We start from the raw sequence: 23,302 nt of genomic DNA, 5'->3' as shown, positions 1-23,302 counted from the left end.
CGAGAAGAACTTGGCTACTAAAATTATTATTCATTTAATCTTCTACACGATCGATACGTTTAAAGGGACATGAACACGATTTGAGCTGAAAATTTTAAAATATTCATTTTTCCATTTTTAATGTTTAGAATGCTTAACTAAGGTATTTTAATGGTCAGCAAAAATTTGAGTATCAGTTGTCAAGGTATGTTGGAGATACAGAGCTCACAATTCTTTGTTCTGTAAGCAAGGCTCGTGTCATGTTTTGGTTTACATAGGTTGAATATCCTAGTATAAGTTTCGTTTAAGCAGATTTTTTTTTGTAATTTAAAAGTTAATTCTGAACATATAATGTAATCAAATAGTTTCTACTGTTTGGCACATCTCATTATGGTTTAAACATGCTATTATCTATTAAGCAATCTATATGTTAACAAAAACATGGCACGAGTCCTGTTTAAATTACATAGAATTGTGAGTGCTATATCGTACTTGCAACTCAACAACTGCTATTCAAATTTTGGTTGACCATTAGAAATAATTTTGTTAAACATGGTAAAAAAAAAATGAAAAAAAAAAATTCAGCTCAAATCGTGTCCATGCCCCTTTAACAAAGAAAGATGGTGAACTGCAATTTTTAAAGCTATATTCTCAACTATTTATAAGCGTACTAAATTTGAATTTCCTTGCACTTTGGATGGTTGCATACGAGCTGTGATAATCGTTTAGGTAATAAAGGACCATAATGATAAATATATGTACCCACCCTGTATTTATGAACATATGTTTCAATTTTATCATACGCAAGAGTTGAACAAAGGGAAGCAACAATTAGAGAACTGGAAATTTGAGAATTGATTCCTAAATAGATCGTGTTAGTTTGTTACAATTACCCCAAAAGCATACACGTGCCATAAGAAATATTATCCGAGTTTTACCAACGCTTTAATCATTTCCCCTAACTATGTTATTTGTTTGACGTCTATATGAGAATTTTTCACTGATATTGAGACGTCATCACCTTTAGTTGAAGTGTACAAATTTAGACCTATGCTTGGTGCTCAGGACCGTCGCAATGATGTGTGTTTAAGTCAGGAAGACCCTATAACCTTTCTTTAAAATGTCGAAATTATGGTGAATGAGCAAACACTTCTGGTGACGGTGGAATGAAGGCTCCAAACTCGCGACATTCCGGTTACAAATCAAACGTTGTAACCACTGAGCTTTCGCATGTAGGTATACAGAAATACATGTTTCTAAAATCAATCTAGTTAGCAATTCATATTCTATCATCAGTTTGAGTTATTTGTCTGTAAGTAATGAAATCTACACCATATCAATATGATTATACAAATCATCAAATGAAGTAACCGTGTAAACTGGTATTTCATTTTGAAGATGCTACAAGATATTTAAAATCCCCTGATATTTTTTTCACACAAATTCTCATAAATAACAAAACTGGCATATATTTCTTTATCCACATTTGACTTGCATTGGTATACGATATGAAAGGTGAAGATAACGATTAGTGATCAATCTCATAACTCCTATAAGCAAATATATGAACAAAAGCCCCATGAAGCACATCGCTCAATTTAGTCCCGTTGACTCTGCTGTTGATCAGTTATTGTGATTTTAAACGATTGTTTGTATTTGTTATTCACAATGAAATTCTACAACCAACCTATACCCAGTGAGTCTACCAATCTAGCATTTGTATCCCTTATTGTGGTTTCACCCCAGGGATCATGATTAGAAAAAAAAACCTTGGACGTATGCTGCTATGAAGCTTTCATGCAAATTTCAAATTTTCTGATCCATTAGTTCTTGAGAAAATTTTAAATCACCCCACTCGTTTTGCTTTTTCTTCATTGTCTCCCCTTTGTAGGGACAGGACAATTATTTAAAAAACAAATTGAATACCCTTCACCCATGTGTTTCAAGTAATTGGGGTGGGGGGGGGGGGGGGGGGGGTGGACTCCGATACTGTCCATCAATACCTTACCGAAGAGTTGTTTCAAAATTACCGGTAAAATACAGTTTCATTTGAAACCGGTATCAATGTTGGTATCTATGTATCGATAAATCTATATTTTCCTTCGATATTATAATCCATTCCTTGTCTTTCATTCAATGAAAACTTCATGCATGCATTCTAACTTCATATTAATCGAAAAAATGCAACAAACGATACCCTACTTGTCACTTCAATTATTCAATGAATAAATGAACTGTATGGTTTACAATGAAGTGTATGTCAACGTAGCATTATATTTGTTAATTCGTTTTTTTTGTTTTTGTTTTTTTACATCTATATATGTTCCTAAAATGTTTTGGAAGGTAAAGAATGAAACATAATACTCACCTTTACACCTAATTACGATTCCAAAATGCAGACATTTGAACACCAAAAACAACCCCAAAACGCCAACGTTATATGATATCAGAAAATGGAAGTTAAACCATGAGAAGTAAACTCTCCACATCAATTCAAGAAATGCATTCTATCCGACAAAATCACAATCCCTTTCAGTATTTTTATACCCAATTGTAAATAGCTGATTTGTTCGTTGTTAAAGAGGCTCAACCCTTAGAAGTGTAAAGCCATCTCTTCATGCCATACTACATGTATCAGTTGGTACTGACTAAAACCCGGTCTCGGTCCCGGTCCCAGATTTTTTTCATTCAATAAAAACAGAATATAGCAGGATATTTAAGCCCCATTTCTCGTTAACTTAGTTATGACATACCATGCCTGTATTCTGATAGTTGATTGATCATATTGTTGTCGTCTTTCGTAAAATAATATGTGAAAACTCCGGGACCGGTGGGACCGAGAAATAAAAACAATGCTAAAAGCCGGTCCCAGTCTCAACATTTTTACCCAATAGCCGCTTTAATCTATCTTTTCATAAAAAAAGACAAGAACGTGATACTCAATGACATCCCTTTTTATATATGTGCTTCTGATTTATTGTGTGTGTATGTTTTTCATCCAATTTTCTTTATATTTATGCCAGAATCGAACTCAAATACGTGTAGGCCCTACGTGACATTATCTCCCAAATGATCGCGTTACACTACCCTTTCATAAGAAGATAAGGATGTAGAAGGGAATTGATATATATGTACTTATCCTAGTATATTTGTTTGTAATGTACAGTTACTTTTCTTGTTCATTTATCTTATTTCTTCTATTTAGGTAAATATCAGTTTTAAAAGATTCGTGTTTTGTATTCCGAACCCGATCTCTTTATATGGGTATATACCCTATTTCACATATATTTGTATACAAACAATGAATAATAAGTATAAAATATTTCTGCCTTTCTTATTTGATATTTAGTTTTCTTTTTTTCAGTTGTGGTTCTTTTAGATACAATGCTTTTTAAAAATTCCACCTAATATATTTATGGTATTTATAAAAGTGTGCCATACATAGAGCATACATCACATATGCTCACCAAAAATGTCAGAATATGTATATACTTATACAGAAGATACCCTCTGACTTTAGATGATCTTCAGATAATTTATGGCATGTTTTTACTGTAATATTATGTGGTAACTATATTTATTGTGAATAGTTATATACATATATGCACAAACACATTTAAAATTATGCTGCACAAAAAACTGTTTGTTTCCTATTTTCAAAATATCTTACATTTCAAATTGCATAAATTTGACATAAACTGACAGATTTACATACAATGAAATCTACATTTATCAATATGCAGGGCATACATGCAAATCCATTTAAGAAATAAATTTCAGTTTTGAAAATACAAATACTGTTAGCGCTTCATGAAAAATATGCCTGCGTGAAGAATTTCATACCCTGGTGTACTTTTTATTAACCATTCAAAAGGTATGGCTAAGGTGAAAGATTTTCAAAAGTAGGTCAAATTTCAAAGGTGAAGAATTGCATGTAAAGAAAGGTCTTGTCATATTATAATCTAAATATATTTATGCGTTTGAAAAGTGCGGGGAACAATTTATGTCTTGTATATTATAATGGTATGATGTATATAAGAATGTGGACAACCCCGGTAATTCGCTGACGACTATTGATATGTTGTTAAAGTATATTATGGTTAGTTTGAGTATGCATTTGCTCCCAACACTTTTCATGTTAAGGATTTTTATTTTTTTCTGAGTATATCAATAAAAATTCAGCTTGTTACACGCATGAACTTGAACATTTGTTCACAAGTAGGGCCTCTTGCTGATTTCCAAAAATAAAGTGTTACGTGATATTCAACTTTCGTCACGGGAAATTAACACGAGGGGAATTTACGGTAGCTCAGTCACAGACAACACATGGGTAGTATCGTCTCGGTGTTTAACCGTAACAAGTGTAATGATACCTGTGAATTTGAAGTGCCATTTCACCCCATGATTATTTACTATGGAAGCCCTTAACCTAGTTGCGCATTCTGTACTCTCATATTTTGCACATGCACGCTACTTTGTATTATTCTAATTTACATAGAGGGTTTTCTTCCCTGAATAATATATAACATCATAATTTAACAATTTAATGCGATTCTCACGATATACCCGCAAATGAGAGAGAGAGAGAGAGAGAGAGAGAGAGAGAGAGAGAGAGAGAGAGAGAGAGAGAGAGAGAGTGAGAGAGAGAGAGAGACGTATGTATACATGTACAGAGACCGGGTTCGGTATACACCAATCATACCAATATTGAATTTGAAAATTTTATAAACCGTGTGGTCAGGTGTTTGATCTGAATGAAAAACAAATGAATTAATTTTGTAAAAACTATATGCCACAGTAAATTACAAACACATACACAAGGATAAGTACATATATATCATTTCTCTTATACATCTTTATCTTTTTATGAAAATGTAATATAACGCGTTCATTTGGGAGAAAATAATCACGTAGTTCAGTTCGATTTTGACATAAAAAGGAAAATTGGAATAAAACACAGACATACAATAAATCAGAAACATGTGCATATAAAGGGATGTCATTGAGTATCACATCCTTATCTGTTTTATGAAAAGGTAGACTAAAGCGACTATTGAGGGAAAATGTGGAGACCGGGACTGAATTTTAGCATTGTTTTTATTTCTTGGTCCCACCGGTCCAGGAGTTTTCACATCCTGTTTTACGAAAGACGACAACAATACGATCAATCAACTATCGGAATGCGGGCATGAAATGTTATATTTAAATTAACGAGAAATGGGGGCTAAAATATTCTGATATGTTCTGTTTTTATCGAATAAAAAAATCTGGGACCGGGACCGGAGACCGGGATTAAGTCACAGGACCAAGACCGGGTTTTAGTCAGTACCGTATCAGTTATATACTACTCAAAATTTGATAAGGATCATATATATTTTTCTGTTTACAAAAATTAATAACTGCATAACTGGCAATATTGTGTCCAAGTGAAATCAAAAACGTCTTCAACAAACTTGCACGTGCATTTGCCATGGGAAATGCGTTTCTCATCACAGTTTATGCTTTTGCTACCATTGCACGATTTTCACTCAGGCATTGGTGTCTGATTCGTTCTAAAATTTCAAACTCACTTGAGTGTTTACACTACGCTTATCAACACAATGCCCCCTCAACGTGTAAGGCGTCGCCTGACGATAGAACAACTGGGCAGATGTATTGGAATGCTTGACGCTGGCTATTCACAGCATGACGTTGCAAATGCACTAAACGTCAGCCAGAGCGTTGTAAGCAGGGGCTGGAACCGACAGCAGACTTTTGGTACAGCAGCACACCGACATGGGGGTGGTCGTCAGAGGTCGGCAACCAAACGCCAAGACCATTTTGTGGCTCTTCAGGCACGACGCCATCCCTTCTGGACAGCAGCCAGCCTACGTAACGACCTCCTGAACGCCTCGGGGGTGAATGTGTCCACTCAGACGATATGGAATCGGCTTCGCAATGCAGGTTTCAACTCGAGAAGGGCATGTGTTCGAGTCCCTCTGACTGTTCGACACCGGCGGGAGCGATTGGACTGAGCTGAAGATCATGTCACTTGGACACAGAACGATTGGGTTCAAGTTCGGTTCACTGATGAGTCCAGGTGTTGTTTGGACTTCACAGAAAGGAGGCACCGAGTGTGGCGACGACAACGTGAACGTTTCCATGATGCCAACATCAGTGAACATGACCCTTATGGTGGTGGTTCCATCATGGTCTGGGGTGGAATCAGCAGGGATGGAAGAACATATATTCATGTCCTGGAGAGAGGAACAATGACGGGGGTGCGGTACCGGGATGAGATCCTCGATGTTTACGTCAGACCCTACGCTGGTGCTGTTGGCCCTGAGTTCATCCTGATGGATGATAACGCCCGTCCTCATCGCGCCAGGGTGGTGGAGCAGTACCTTCAGCAGGAGACAATTGTCCGTATGGACTGGCCAGCGCGCTCGCCGGACTTAACCCGACTGAGCATGTATGGAACATGCTGCAGGTTGCCCTTTCCCGCCGTAGAGCACAACCCACGACTTTGGCAGAGCTCGGAAACGCCCTCGTGGAAGAGTGGAAAAACCTTCCCATTGGAAACATCCGGGTGCTTATTGACAGCATGTCTGGACGTTGTCAAGCCGTCATTGATGCAAGGGGAGGCCATACCCGGTATTGACACTTCATCGACTAAGTGTAATGATGGACTATCCCCAAAAACTGTAATTCGTTCTCTGGTTTGCTGTTAACTTTTTGTAATGAAATGCCTTTTGGTGTTGTTATCAGATTTCAAGCATTCCGTATCGATAAAAGTTCATGCCGTTCATGAATGTTCATTCATAACCTGAGTAAACATGTTTCTGAGTAAAATGTATGTCTTTTGTTATGTTAGTGGTAAATTACACACATATAAGTGATCCTTATCAAATTTTGAGTAGTATATATTGATCATAGATTGAAGCATTGTTCAAAAGCATCGGTATAGTACCGCATCGTTTTGTCCATTACGGTAACCAACCCTATCTAAATTTAATTGACATTAAAGCTGACATGATTGAATAAATATAGTATAATTCTATGTGTCCACCATATTTCTCTGCTAATCCGACATATTAGTTGGATATTATATTGTTATATGTATCAGGGTTCGCATGGTAGATAAGGGGACGAGTTTTGTTACGCTTCACTTCGCATAAGTGTCTTCGATTTACATGTGCGGGTAGCTTCGACAGGTAACACGTACATCTCCGATACTAATTTATAGGACATCATGAAGAAATAAATCACGTTTGGAAAACGGCGCAGTGCTCAAAATTACAATAAACATATCGTACAGCAGTAAATCATTCTGAAAGCTTTAGATAAATATATATAGAATGCCTTTTCCTTACGTGAATGTACGTACATTTACAGTAAATATGTCAAAACTATACAAGAACGCGGAGACATATTTCATCTATTATCTATTGATAAAATAGAATAGGCAAAGGGTATAACAACTTGAAGCAAAATGCAAATACATAAATACTACTGTACTTATGGACATCATATATATGCTCGCCATGAAAACGTATCGAATGCGGACGACTATTTACCTGTATCCACTCGTAATATCTGTAAAGGACATGTACGTGTACACTTGTCGAAAATACTCTAAGCAGTTATTTGCATAATCCATGAAACAATACGATAAACTCAATTTGTATTCCAACAGTAAATACCATTATCCATTGTACAGACTGCGACACACTTAGCCCGTGCCGATCAGCTATCTTCAATCAGGGGAAGTATCAGAGTATAATATTTACGCTGTATTGTGCATGAATCCTTATACCGTATGATTTACTGGTCAGAGTATTGCAGATTTATAAATCAAGAAATCATTTAGGTACATAAATTCTTTATGCATATAACATTTACATATACAACACTGTACGAGTGTATGGGATGCGAGATGTCTTTGTGTAATTAACTGTTTATTATGGATTGCAAATGTAATACCCGCATTTTCACACAGATGTATATTTCCGATCATTATTCCCTTATTTGTATACCCAAGTTTGTATATGATCATCGATAAATTTTGAATTGTGCACGCAATATATCCAACCAGATGCTTAATGTATATATTATTTCATAAGAAACTGCAAATACTTGCATGCATTTGCAAGTCTGCAAGAAAAGATTCTTTTTTTTCGCATTTTTGTCTAAATTATCTAAACTTTCAGAATGTTGCATTGGTATACAATAAATAATTTGTAATTTTGAGCAACGCATAATATTTTAAAATGTGATTCTATTTGTTTCGCATTCCCTATATATTACTATCGGAGATGTGCACTGGTCGAGTCCACCTAGAAAAATCACTCAGGTGTGACAATCACATTTGGGGTATATACGGGTAGAGTAAATTAGGCTACCTGAGAGAAATATGGCGGATAAGATGAGAAAGGTGTACGTATTTATTAATTCATGTCAGCTTTAAACCAGCGAGAAGATGATGAAAATGTGAAAAGATACATGTAGCACCAACGACGCCAACAACAGACGCTGGACAAATTTTGATCAGAAAAGCTCACTTGAATCTTTGGCTGAGATGAGTTAAACTTCATATTACCGTTAGTTTGTCTTCCGATGCCATCTCGACAACGCTAAAATTTAAAGGCATAAACATTATTAGATATTTTTGGAGATCCATCGTAATTGTAAACTGGCACGAGGATTACGACCACAGGTATCACCAATGATGATAACTGATACAAAAGAAAAGCACAACTTTGCTACCCTAGTGTAATAATGACATGGAGATAATTTAGTCTTGGTTACAGTATCCTCTCATATTGATCGGACAAGATCATAAGAAAAAAGGACATCTTTCGTAAAGCGAATTACCCTATATATTCATATATCCTATCATTGGGTCAAATGCTGTCGGATGTGTTTCACACCGTTCTTGGCACACTGATTTTGACTACGGATAAATCCGTTTACCTGATCAGGATATAGGGCTCAAGGCGGGTGTGACCGGTCAACAGGGGATGCTTACTCCTCCTAGGCACCGCATCCCACCATTGGAGTTCAGGGGCCTCCGTGGCCGAGTGGTTAGAGCATCACGCTCAAAATCACACGGCCTCTCGCCTTTGTCGGCGGGGGTTCGAATCCAGCTCGCGTTAGTAAGTGAGAAAGTATCCCAGTTTACTTTCGGAAGGTCAGTGGTCTCTTCCCAGGTACATTGTATCTGGGTTCTCTCTTCCACCAATAAAAACTAGGCACCCCCAGATAACTGAAAAATTGTTGAGTGTGGCGGAAAACATTAATCAATCAATCAATCAACAATCCAGGGGTCCGTGTTTGCCCAACTCTCTATTTTGTATTGCTTATAAGAGTTTTGAGATTGATCACTGTTCGTTATCTTCGCCTTTCAGATCTCTAAGGTAAGAGTTTTTAACGTAAATGTATCGTAAACTGTAATCAACGGTAACATGCATGACTGAATATAATGTATTGCTCATGTTATTCTTAACTTTTTAAAGTAACAACGTAGCATACACACTACAGGGGACTGCTGATATACAACATTATTAACATCTTGTGAGATATCCACTTGTTTTATACAAAGTAAACTATTTTTTGGCTACCTTTATCAAATTATCATCTTTATAAGTGATTTTTCTTATGTTTTAACTGCAAAGACACATTATATGCAGTATCATTAACTGCAAAACGAATGTATCCTAAATAAGAAGTTTAGCGTACAGAGAGACTTTGCATTCATACCTAAGTTAGCACCACCCTCATGTGACGTCATATGTATTTGCAAGGTATCTAATTAGATTTCGTGCATGATAAATCTACATCTTTTGATTGATTTTTTTTTTACATAAGTGTAATAACGAAGTTAGTAGACTATTTGATACTGAAAGAAATTATATTTACTATTAATAACTAATTATTTTATTTTAAAATGTCTTCAAGGGCAATAATTTTAATGCTGATATTTACTTATTTTATGTTTATTATACAATCGTTTCCCTGATATCCACAATTGATTTATGTATACTTATAAAGGAGCAGTTTTCAAAACTTCAAATTTTGTCTCATTCAACCAGTTTTATGTATTTTATTATACTGCTTGATGAAAATATGCTATTTTCAAAATGTTAACATATACTTATGTTTATGCATTTTTGTCATCTTTGAATAAGAAGCAAGCTATATATTTTATTTGCTTATCAATCAAGTTAATTTTATTTGCTTATCAATTAAGTTAAACTATATTAAGTGGAAATCAATATATTTTTCTGCTTTGAATGATTAATTTTGATAAGTGGAAAGGTGAAAGAACGAAAAGTGAGCAATCTCATTACTCCTATAAGTGATACAAAATATAGAGTTGGGAAAATATGGGCTCCTGGACACATCAGAGGTGGGATCAAGTGCTTATGAGGAGTAAGCACCCTTGTCGATCGGTGACACCTGCCGTTAGCCCTATATCTTAATCTGGCAATATGAGGGTAAAGCTACCTGAATTGTACATGTCATGAATATGGTAACACACTGCAAACTTTCTAAACCGACATAGTTCATGTGCATGAATTAACCAATTGGTTATATTGTAAAATCCCTTGGATATATTTATTGAAATGTCTGAAAATTACCCAGATGCTTTCAAGGCAGCCTGTTCCTCTTCTTCTAGGGATGCTTTCAACTTCACGTCAAAGTTTGTGTCATATAGAAAGACTGAAAAGTGAAATTGTATAATAATATATGTTTATATAGAAATTATTATACTGTGTTTGAGATGGATATCATATCATATAAACTATTAAATGAACTTTGACCTCTACTGTATCCTTTATTATTTAAATAGTTCGATGATCATCTAACAATTGTGCACAGAAATACTTTAAAGCAGATGGAACTATGCAAAATCAAAAATATGATAGAAGGTGTTGACGAATTTTCAGATCTTTTTATGATATTTCAAAAAGTATTTTGGTAGTTATATCATAGTTTGTGGCAAAATCGAAGAGTACCTTCCGAACTCACATTAAATGGGCCGTTCTGTTTTGAGCACACTATTCCTGATCGATTCCATGCATGTATTGGCCGATTTACGCAAGTCGTTAAAATATTAAATATAAAATAATCACATATTAAATCATATCCGTAAAAGCTTTCAGAACAATATCTTTGAATTCGTGAACATGACTTTTAATTTCATTCTCCAGATTTAAGTCGTATAGTGTTTTAATCAGTGACATTATGTAATTTCCCAAATTAAATGCTGTTTATGTTGAGTTATAAAACCCTAAGAAATGCTTTAAATGAATAGTTTCCTGGTTTAAAACACTTGAAGTTGGCTGCATATCAATAGAAAGACATTATTTTATTGTTCTGTGTTGTCACTGGGATATATTGTTTTACAAGCACATCTAGCTTTACTTTCAGTTCTATCCTTTTACGCCATTGTCTAGGCAAGTCACCCCTTGTTTAGACAGCTAGTGTTTGTTGACCTTGGTTTATTTTTCTTTGTTGCCTCTTGGTAGTGTTTCATAAACACATTGTTTTACACCCGTCGGACAGTGAAATTCAAACTGGAAGCATATTGTGCACTCTGAATTGATACAACACACATTCTGAATAAAAAAGCTTTAAAGTGGATCTTGGTGCACCGATCCATCTAAAATGTGAACTGATTATGTATTTCTCTGAGAGTGAGGCTGAAACAAAATGCTGGAGCAATATCTATGATGATAAAAAGTCCAGGAAACCATTTGATCTACTTTAAGCCCTGATGTACAGAGGTAGTTCATGGTGCACCAATTAAGTTTAAATGTGAACTGATAATGTATTTCTCTGAAATGGAGGTTGTGACTAAATTTCAGAGCAAAGACCAATACCTGTGACCATACCAAAAACAATCGGAAAACTGTTTGACCTACTTCTTCCCCTAAAGTACATGTACTGTATGTCATAGTGCGCCAATCCAGCTGAAATGCAAACTGAACTTGTATTCTTCTGAAAGGAAGCTTATGTGTAAATTGCAGGGCAATATCTGTATCTGTAACGAAAGAAAGTCCGTAAAACCTATTTATAGCCCTAAAGTGTACAAGTGGAACTTATACTTAGAAGTTCAAATCAGTAAAATTGGCAAGATACCACTAAGCTGATATTGATTGTTATTTATTATTTTCTTTTATAATGACTGTCCCTACGTTAACGTGTTGACTAGTCTAACAATAACGTTTTTAATATATGATGCCACCCTGCTTATCGGTAGAAGTAACTATAGAAATTCATTTCAAAATTACGGATTATCTCCCTCATGCCTAGCTCTATCCTTGGACTAATTTGGCTCGAGTTTTTGTTACTCTAGTTTTTCTTTGAACTCTTACAAGTTTATTATTATTTCGAATTTCTAAAATTTCGGCTTGAGCATCACTGAAGAGACATTATTTGTCGAAATGCGCATCTGGTGCATCAAAATTGGTAGCATAAGTTTTACATAGTCACTAAAGAAAGGTGAATATAACGAACGGTGATCAATCTCGTAAGCCGTATATTTATAATGTTATTTAGATCGTGCATTGAGAAGAGAGATACACAAACATCGGCATTTTATATCTTATATTCATTATTTTATTGGTTCCCAAGTACTTAAAAAAATAATACTGACCTCTGATAAACTCTGGTTCCTGGTTGAGGTTATCTTCCTCGTCAGAATTATAATTTCGCTTACTCTTTGTTTTCATGACGCAAACGATAACGTGAACAAGACAAAAGAGCTGGAAATGGGTAGGGAAAATAGAATTCAAACTATAATCTTCCAAGAAGCCCGTTTGAAGACGTGTCCAGTAAAACTTGCTTTTTTCCTGAACTTTTGCAACGGTGTTACTGCAAAAAAATACATAGATAACAATTAGATTTCTTATAAATCTTGGAAGATGTAATTATATGATATATATCTAGAGTGTTCGAGTAGAGCATTAGTGGTAATAGCGCACTCGCTTCTCCTCTCTACAATTCGACTTTGCTCTTCGCCACACTGTTTGTCAAAGGTTGTGATGGTCGTTCAATACGGCAGGTGGACTTTCTAGCATACTCGGGCTTTCCCATACGCAATGCGTACTCCTTCTATGTACCTGGTCCTACTGCTGATGTTCCAGGAATTCTTTTTTCAATATTGTATTCTTCATAGGATCAATGAAAACCATACAGAAGACCTAATTGGAAATTCATGATTTCCCCTGGTATATAACAAAGAAGGCAAAGGAGAATTATTATTCCCCTACCAACGAAGTCGAAGGGAACTTTATGATTGCACTCCGTCCGTCTGTCCGGCAAATCAGTTTCCAACACTTTTTCTCTACTCTTGTAGATATTTATTCTATATTTGGTACATCGCTTTGTCATAACAAGTTACAGATCAAGTTCGAATTTCGTCATCGGTTGTTGATTTTTTCCACTAAATTAACGCCATTGGACGCAAAGAATATCATGTAATATCAGTTTTATGGACTCTTTTCTTGTTGTGCTTACATATATTCATTTGGTATTTCGTACATTGTTTTGTCGTAAGTTATATACTGATGTTCGAATTTTGTTTTCGTCCGTTAATTTTTCACTAGGTTATTGCCCTTGAACTTTAAAAATAGCGCGATTTGTCAGTTTGCTGAACTTTTATGTTGTACTTACAGATATTCATTTGCTATTTAGTACATTGTTTTGTGAAAAGTTACAGATCGAGTTTTTGGATTCGGTCCATCGATTTTTCACTAAATTATTGTCCTTGAAGATGGTTCAAATGAAGGACTATTATATATGCCCTTTTCAACAGGGAGAAAATCATAAAAATAGGATGGGGTCATTTAAAAGTGTTCTTCTCAAGAACCACAGGGCCAGAAGAGCTTAAATTTACATAAAACGTCCTGAGAGTTTCAAGTTTCATTTCATATTTAGTACATTGCTTTGTCATAACAAGTTTGAAATTTGTGTTTTGTTGTCCAGTTACGTCTCTTGGACATTAAAAAATAGTGTGAATTATCAGTATTTCAGACCTTGTTCTTAAGATTGTAGATCTCTATTTGACAATTGATCATTTTTTAGTTCGCCTCTACAATTTTGATAAGAATTTGTGGAGTCATATTCACATCAGCTTAGAGTTTAAATCCAAGTTTCTTATTTCTGTAGGTAAGAGTACCTAACTCATTAAAACTTCCATTATAACATACGACAATGTAGCTAAATTATTCATGATCACCTACATTTTACAGTTTATTGATTATAAATTTCACGTTTGTCCAGGTCTAGTCTCTACTAGAATAGCAGTTGATGTCCAACCATTCCTATCCTAGTTCCCTAATTTTCCCACTACAATAATCTACATAATGCAGTCCAATTTTATTTTAGATTTCATTGTCCATGTGGTAAATTAAGGAATACTCAGAGTCCGATAAGAACGTGGGCCTCTTGTTGTTTGTAGTGGTTACTTTACGACTAACCCGTTCTATAACTTATTAATATCAACGTTTATCAACGGCGGAAAAGGATCATTGATGCGGGTGAAACTATCGTACCTGGAGGAACTAATCCTGTCATGGTGGACCATCATAGAATCATCTAAGTACAGCCACAGCCGATTAAGAGGATAAAATTTGGGTTGTGAAAAGCAAGTGCGTTAACCACTACGCTACCCGGACACTCTATGGACTGACATTCTATGACGGAAATCTTCACTTATATTTGGTACATACCTGTATATAGCAATAAGTAGATTTAAGAGGAGGATGAGGGTGAGTGCAACATAAACACCCTTGAAGTATGTAGCTGTCTGTCTTCCAAGTTCAGTTGGACAGCGAGGCAAGTATTGCTTAGTATAGATTTCTTTGTCGTACGAACAATCTGGTTCATACACTACAAATGTTAAATCATTTTAAAATTTGAACATTGATTTACTGAATATTTCAAAGTGTTTTATCATATGTGAATCATCTAGTTGTATTCTTTTTAAATATATATATATATATATATATATATATATATATATATATATATATATATATTTTCATCATTTATTAAAAAGTATACATACTATTTGGGATAAAATATCCTCGGATACTCCCTCTTAATTCTCACCAATGGTGCCAGGGGCCCATTAGATTGAATGTTTTTTATTATAATATTATTTTATATAAGGCATATATATAATTTATATGAAAATACATAATATCAAATATTTTTCGAAATCATAAAAATATCATATACAACGTTGATGTAGATATATCAACAGTAGAATAACATAGAAATTACTCAAGGAATAATATATAAACACTGTAGTCCTAAGTTGACCGTATAGTTATAATGATAAATATTTAAGGATAGTTTATACTAGTCTCTTCACAACAGTCAAGTTACATTAATTTACAAAGATGTTCAAAAAAATTATGCTCTTTTGCATTTATATACTTCAATACTGATGTATAGAAACATAATGATTTTTTAAACATGATTATACATATTAAAAGTCGTTTCACTTAAAGAATCTAATCTACATAACATTTTATGTTTGTATATTCTGTAGGCTATATAAGTAATAAGGATTTGGTTTTATCATTTTGTTCTAGAAAAAACCCAACAACAATATGTTTCCATTGAACTTTGAAGGATAGATAACTGCTAACAGTGTTCCATATATTTAAAACATTATCACACTCGTAAATCAGATGTTTTGTAGTCTCAACTTGCTTACAATGTGTACATTCATTCTTTACATTTTTTTTCCATTTGCTAATATATGCATTATTACATAATATGTTATTCAATAACTTATAACTGAATTCCGCTATCTGTTTGTCTTTTAAATCTTTAATTTTACATTTATAAATGTTTATCCAATTAGAATCACCGAATATTCTGAATTCTTCAGACAGTAATGCCTGAAAATTGGGTTTGCAAAACTTTTTTTTGCAACTAAATCTTTATAAAAAAGACTACTTGATGTTTTAAGTATATTGGTAAATCCAAGAAGGAAGTTAAAATTAGTGACATTTTGTTTATTTACACAGCTTGAATTTGAAAAATCGTTTAGTCCTCGAATTTTTCTCGTGATTGTCATAATAATTTTGTATTCACATAGCCAGTTAGATTTGTCATTAATATTTGAATAATGTTCCAGCGGTTTAAAAATTCCATCATCAAATAAATCACTAACATATAAGATACCATCTCTCATCCAATTATCGAAGAAAATGGGTTTTCCTTTATATTTCAGATTTGTGTAATTCCATAATAGTTGTTGTGAAATATCATCAGGTAATCTTTTATCAAAGTTAAGTTCGCTTTTACATTCATTAAAGCAACACAACATTTCTTTATAAAATAGTGGTAATTTAGTTTTGCTTAAATTCCCCACATCAGTAGTTGAACATTTTAACATATAGTGTATATCAAAGTTAAGTTTTCTACAATAATTATTTAAAATGTCAAGTAAGACTCCCTTTGAATTTAATAATCTCGGTATCCATGCAAGGTGAAGATAACGAACAGTGATCAATCTCATAAGTCCTACAAGCAATACAAAATAGATAGTTGGGCAAACACGGACCCCTGGACACACCAGAGGTGGGATCAGGTGCCTAGGAGGAGTAAGCATCCCCTGTTGACCGGTCACACCCGCCGTGAGCCCCATATCCTGATCAGGTAAACGGAGTTATCCGCAGTCAAAATCAGTGTGCCAAGAACGGCTTAACAATCGGTATGAAACACGTCAGACAGCATTTGACCCAATGCGAGGTTGTATTGACGAACTAGATCGTTATAACGACCATAGAATTTGCGAAATGCTGACTTCAATCGAGACTGTTGAAATCCCTGTACCATCAACTTGTTTGTCAGTAGCTTACCTCGATTTAAAAACTGACTATACCCAGAACAAGCTCTTGCATATAGAATCAGTTGAGATATATAAACACCATATGCAGGTGATAATGGAATATTGCTACATATTGCGGTTGGGGAAATTTTGTGAAATCATCTCCTCCTACTACAGTTTTTTATGTACAACCTTGAAACTTTGCAGAAAGTAAGTATATATATTGAAGTTATGCACTAGGTTTTTTGAAGTCTGACCTTTGTCGAATATGGGCGCTACAGCAAAAAGTTGTTACTAAAAATAGAGTTCAACTTGAAAAAGGTAAGTGAGATTATCTTTTGTAGTTAAATTTAGTTGCACTACCTCTGAGGAGAAATTCAATTATATATGAATGTCAAATTCTCTGGGCATGAGTCGTAAATTTGCAATATAAATAGAGAAATTATGTTTCTTTATCATATAATCATATACAATTCAAGCACCTGAAGTTATTGTTCATTTTAGTTATTATTACTTAATATTACATATATCACTACAGTGCTCCAAGTTGCGAGTAAAACGGTCGCACTTGCGACCAGAAAATCAATTTTGCGACTAGAGATTATAATTAAGTCGCATTTTTGCGAGTGAAAAAAATTTGGGCAACCAGTAAAATTTTAGAATAGGGATCGGAAGTCTGAATAAATATTTTTAGTCTCGGTCAAAACAATCAAGATGGTGGGAAAACGAGGTTTTGAGCACTTTGGGTTTATCAATAGTAAAAAACAGAAGCCTCAGCCTTGTACATGTAACAAAGAAATTCAAGAATCACACGGGGAAAGTTCTGCATCAAAAGATGGCGTAGCAATGTCTAAAGAGAAATGCAAAAGTAAAGGAAAAACCCCAGTCCTGAAATGGCGGAGGAAATTTTCGTGATGGCAAAATGTTTTGCAAAATTTGTGAGGCCAATAAGCCAGCAACGTCCACAATTTCTAGACATCCATTGTCCTATTTCGCCACGAACGAGTGTACATCTTTCAAACGTGGAAATGTGACTATTCACGGTAACAGTAAGAGACATGTCGTTGTCCGTGACTGCATTATTAGCAGTAAGTCGAGAGGGGCAACAGATAACTACCACCAAATAAATCCCTACCCAAATTATTTACTCTAAATATTGCAATCCGGCCAATTGAGTCTTTGACCCATTTTTTATTGTAACATTCTTCTTTATCGTGACCTAAAAAAATGCCTAGACACTTGACCGCTTCACTTGTAACTCTAATACCAGAAAGTTCTTCAAACTGATTTTTCAATCTTCCAAGCAAAGTTGTATTCTTGATTAAAGTTCCTCTAAAATACTTTACTCTCTGCGAAAAGGTCTGAACCATGCGCATTTTTTCTGTGCCATAAATTGTTTTTTAATAATGGATGGATATGTAACTCTCTAGTCTGTCAAAATATTTGCACAAAGAGCTACATATCTGCAGTTATTACGCCTTCAACTCGACATTTAGGTACACTGACATTTAAATCATTAACAAAACTTATTTTCATTCACGCGACAGATCTAAGTCGTAAAAACAAGTAGTGACAGTTTCATCGCCAAATGTTCGGCATCAGGTGTGAATGTCACGGGTCCTCGAAAATGACCTTACAAACGGATGACCCGTGTCATAGTAGGTGTGGCACACTAATGAACCCTCACTGCTCAATGGCCATAAGCGCCGAGCTTAAATTTGAAGCCCTTCACCGATCTTGGTGACGTCTCCATATGAGTGAAAAATTCTCCAGCGAAACGTTAAGATCCAATCAATCAATCAATATTTTCATTCAAATGTCGATTCGATATATCCCAGCGTCAGAACTTGAAATTAAACACACCACAGAGGCTTGTATTTCCGATGCATATTTGCATATTTTATTGAACAGAGACTGTAACGGCAAAGTAACAACCCAACTTTTTCACAAACAGGATGACCTCAGCTTTTCCATTGTCTACTTTTCATATTTGTGTAGCTCTATTCCTTTATCACCTGTATGTAGTATTTATGTCTCTCAACTGATTCCATATGCGGAGAGCATGTTCTGCGCATAACAAGCGTTTTCAAATGAAGTACACTACAAACGGTGACGAAAAAGATCAGGGAGGCAAAACATGCATTTGTTGAGGAAGCAATTTCCCAGGCAGAAAACAAGCCCAAGGACATGTGGGACAAACTTAGACAATTCTTACCACCTAAGAAAACGAATACAAACTGTACATTTCTTAAGGACAATAACGTAATTTTTAAAGATACAAAGGATATTGCCGAATGTTTTAATAATCACTTTTGTAACATTGGTCATGAGCTAGGAAAACATTTTGATGACACGTTACCTACAGTTGAAGAACAAATGCCTAAAAATTCTTATACAATACCAGGTATAACTGCAGAATTTATTGAAAATGAGATAAAATGTATGTCTGCATCAAAGGCAACAGGTTTGGATGGTATCTCTGTCAAACTTCTAAAACTTTCATCAAACAGTGTATGTGATATTCTTGCATATATTTTCAACTATTCTATATCTTCATGTACTTGTGTAGATGACTGGAAAAAGGCACGAGTTGTACCACTTTTTAAATCAGGGGATGAATGTCTAGTTAATAATTATCGGCCTGTATCCATTTTACCCTGTGTTAGCAAAATTTTAGAAAGGCATGTTTTTAATTCATTGTATGAGTATTTGTCAGTAAATTCTCTTATTACAGATTGTCAGTCTGGTTTTAGGCCAAAACACTCATGTGAAAGTACTCTTATTTCTCTAGTAGATAGATGGCTTAAAAATATTGATGAAGGTAAACTTACTGGTGTAATTTTCATAGACTTACGGAAAGCATTTGACACTATAAATCACAAGGTTTTATTACACAAACTCAAGTCATTTGGCATATGCAATGATACTTTTGAATGGTTTAAATCATATCTAACAAATCGTACACAGAGAGTTATTTGGAAAGGCAATTTATCGGATGAAAGAAATGTAACCATTGGAGTTCCACAAGGCTCTATTTTAGGCCCATTGTTTTTTATCCTGTATATTAATGACTATCCACAAGCACTGAAACATTCTCATGTAAATATGTATGCAGATGATACTTCACAAGATGTAACATATAAGTCAGTGGAAAACATTGAGTCAAAGATGTGTGAAGATCTTCAGCGCAGTATAATGTGGATTAAGGAAAATAAATTAAGCTTAAACCTGTCTAAAACTCAATGTATGCTTATTGGATCGGCACAAAAATTATCAAAGTATCGAAAAATAAATTTAGTGATAAATAACCATGCCATAGAATGTGTTCAGGAGTCAAAATTACTTGGTATTACAGTATAATTTGTCCAAACCGGCCTCTGAGTACTCCGGCGCTCTGTCAATTCCGGCCACAAAATATAGTCCCTAACATTTCTTTAACAAATCCTTTATTAATAATTCCCTGTATTCCGGATACTGCGTATTCTGTATATCGGCCGGCTTACACAGTCCCAACTGCTATCAATTAACTTTAATTATCCTGTGTAAACCGGCCCCTCGATGATACACCACCCTAATTGTTGCGGTCAATTGTATTCGGTGTACACAAGGTCCCAACTGCTCGTAATTAGCTCTAATTACCGCATTTAAACCAGCCACCCCACAATGACCAACCTGTCGGTATTCGGTCGATCACACGCGGTGTACACAAAGGGTGTCTCAAGGGAAGCCACAGGTAAGTAAAAGAGTGCAACTGGCGAGGAGTCGCGATCAGTTTAAAATAAAACCTGATTTTTAGGGGGTGCACTTTTCAATTATGACAGCACCACGCACGAGGTAATGGCGCTCCCCCTAACGACAGAGACGAGAACTGACATTAAAAGATAAAGTTCAATTAATCGATGAATTCGATACATTCTTGGAATGAAACAAAATCGGCAACAATCCCGTTATGTTTTCCAAAAGCAGGGTTTCCCCTCGTGGACTTCTCGGAGCTCTACGGCGAGTCAGACAGTGATGATATGCAGTTAGCTAGCACAACTCGCCATGTCCGGTCGATCACTCGGCATTGCATTAGTTTCCGTTTCACAAATTGAGACAGTTGAAAGCGATACATTTACAATGAAAGCTGGGAAAGACAAATTTTAAACAAACACAACACAAACTTGACGAACGTACATAATGTAGCACTTGATAACGACGATGATGTAGACAAAATCGACAATTTACCAACAGAAAATTGCGCGAATAATTCCCAGATTTTAAACTGTTTAATAAAAATTGAATTAATAATAAAACACTGACATTTATATTTTTACATTTTGAATTCTTTTGTAATATATTAAAACGTTAGCAATCATTACACACGTATGCATAGATAGTGAATACAAGGGAAGCAACTCTCATTATTGTCAACATTCTGCACTCCGGACTCTGTGCAAACCGGCCAATTTCTTTGGAACCACACATAGCCGGTTTAGACAGATTATACTGTATTATTGATGAAACTTTGTCCTGGAAAAGTCATATAGAATCACTTATGAACAAGATTTCCAAGAGAATTGGCATTTTAAGAAGAATAAGATATTTTATGTCAAATGATGCGCTGCTGAAGATTTTTAATACTATGATTTTTCCACATTTTACATATTGTTGTACTATATGGAGCAATCCAAGAAATGCTGAAAATGTGAATAAGCTTTTTATATTGCAAAAACGAGCTGCAAGGGTAATTCTTAACATCAGAAATTTTGAAACACCATCTAATGTCATGTTTACAGAACTTAACTGGTTGCCTCTATCAGATTACTTTGTCTATAGAAAAGTCATTTTAGTGTATAAAGTTTTACATGGTTTAATGCCAGATTATTTAAATGTTTTTAAATATGTATCAGAAGTCAGTCAGAGGCAAACTAGAAATTCTTATTCAAATATATTGTATATACCCAGGGCAAAAACAGAATATTATAGAAGATCTTTCAGCATTTCAGGGAGCACAGTGTGGAATGCCTTGAGTCAAAATATAAGAAACTCAACGAGTGTTGCGTGTTTTAAGAGAAATTATCTTAGAGATTATCACCATACTTTTTAAGCTTCATTTTGTATTCTATTTATCTTACATTCATAATTATTTCTTAAGTTTATATGTATTATACTTCTTTTAATCTGTGTTTATTTTACTAATATCTGTCTGTATGTTATATGCAGGACCATATTGAAAACTAGCGTTATCGCTAAATATGTAATCCTGGTTAAATAAAGGTCTTATTATTATTATTATTATTTCAACAGGCTTGTTTAAAATCTGCATTTCACAAATTTGACGGTCAATATGCTGATTTATTTACAAACAATGAATGCTCTGTGATGTTCTCGTTGTTTCTATGTTATACGTTCCGTTAATAATTTTTCATTCATATTGAGTTGTCATAAGCTTTTGATGAAGTACCACACATATAGAAAATAAACATATCTCCCAGGGCCGTATCAGTGAGGGTTCTTTAATGTGCCAACGCCTTCCGCGACAAGGGACCTACATTTTAAGGTCATATCCAAAATACACATGATTCTCACTTCGAAATTAGGTTTCGCGAAGGAGAAACACTACCTATTTTAAAGTCTTAGCTTTAACGGGCAATGACATAGGTGAAACTAGTATTCACGACCTTCCGGATACGACGCGAACGATCTCACATTAGACATAAAACAAAAGTACCTACCATCTACCCCTATGTGTTTAGTAAATCAGAAGTGATAAAATAATTAGATAGGTTACATGGGGAATATGTTTTGGTTCTAATTGACAAAGCTTATAACAACATTGTCTTTGACTGTAAGGTTCATTATTTCAACTGTATTATAAACTCACTTGGCATTAATTCCATTTTTGGTAATCGTACTTATACTCCAACTGCCCTTTCTAAAGACAAAATTCCTCAAAACCATGCTTCAGTTTTAAACACATTTATTATCCAAGTCAATGGGTTGGATGAATGAAAGGTGAAGATAACGAACAATGATCAATCCCATAACTCCTATAATCATTACAAAACAGAGAGTTGGGCAAACATGGACTCCTGTATATACCATAGGTGGAATCAGGTGTCTAGGAGGAGTAAGCTTCCCCTGTCGACCGGTCACGCCCGCCGTGAGCCATATATGTTGACCAGGTAAACGGAGTTATCAGTAATCAAAATCAGTGTGCCAATAACGACCTAACAATCGGCATGAAACACGTCAGACAGGTTTGATCAAATGATAGCAAGGTTATATTGTCAAACTAGATCGTTATAACGAACATAGAATTTGCGAAATACTGATTTTAAACGAGACTGTTGGAAACCCAGCACCATCAACTTGTTTATCAGTAGCCTGCTTCGATTTCAAAACTGACCATACGCAGAACAAGTTCTTCCGTATCGCATCAGTTGATAGACATCAACACCATATGCAGGCGATATAGGAATATTGCTACATAAATATAGGAAGTTG

The 23,302-nt window shown here is 34.9% G+C and overlaps 1 protein-coding gene across 1 annotated transcript in view; it reads right to left on the bottom strand.

The window, feature by feature from the left end:
* The window catches only part of LOC130049562 (uncharacterized), a 29,937-nt gene extending 14,825 nt beyond the window's left edge, over window positions 1–15,112 (bottom strand). Inside the window, exons 1-4 of the mRNA XM_056147383.1 lie at window positions 14,697–15,112; window positions 12,620–12,837; window positions 10,599–10,680; window positions 8,558–8,591 (exon numbers count right to left, since the gene is read on the bottom strand). Of these exons, the coding sequence (XP_056003358.1) occupies window positions 8,558–8,591; window positions 10,599–10,680; window positions 12,620–12,695 (192 nt within the window). The 5' untranslated portion in view covers window positions 12,696–12,837; window positions 14,697–15,112. The remainder of the gene's footprint in view (window positions 1–8,557; window positions 8,592–10,598; window positions 10,681–12,619; window positions 12,838–14,696) is intronic.
* Between the last annotated feature and the right edge of the window lie 8,190 nt (window positions 15,113–23,302).

This window comes from Ostrea edulis, chromosome 8, assembly GCF_947568905.1.
Source record: "Ostrea edulis chromosome 8, xbOstEdul1.1, whole genome shotgun sequence".
NCBI classification, from domain to species: domain Eukaryota; kingdom Metazoa; phylum Mollusca; class Bivalvia; order Ostreida; family Ostreidae; genus Ostrea; species Ostrea edulis.
This window is presented reverse-complemented; position numbering and strand designations above follow the sequence as displayed.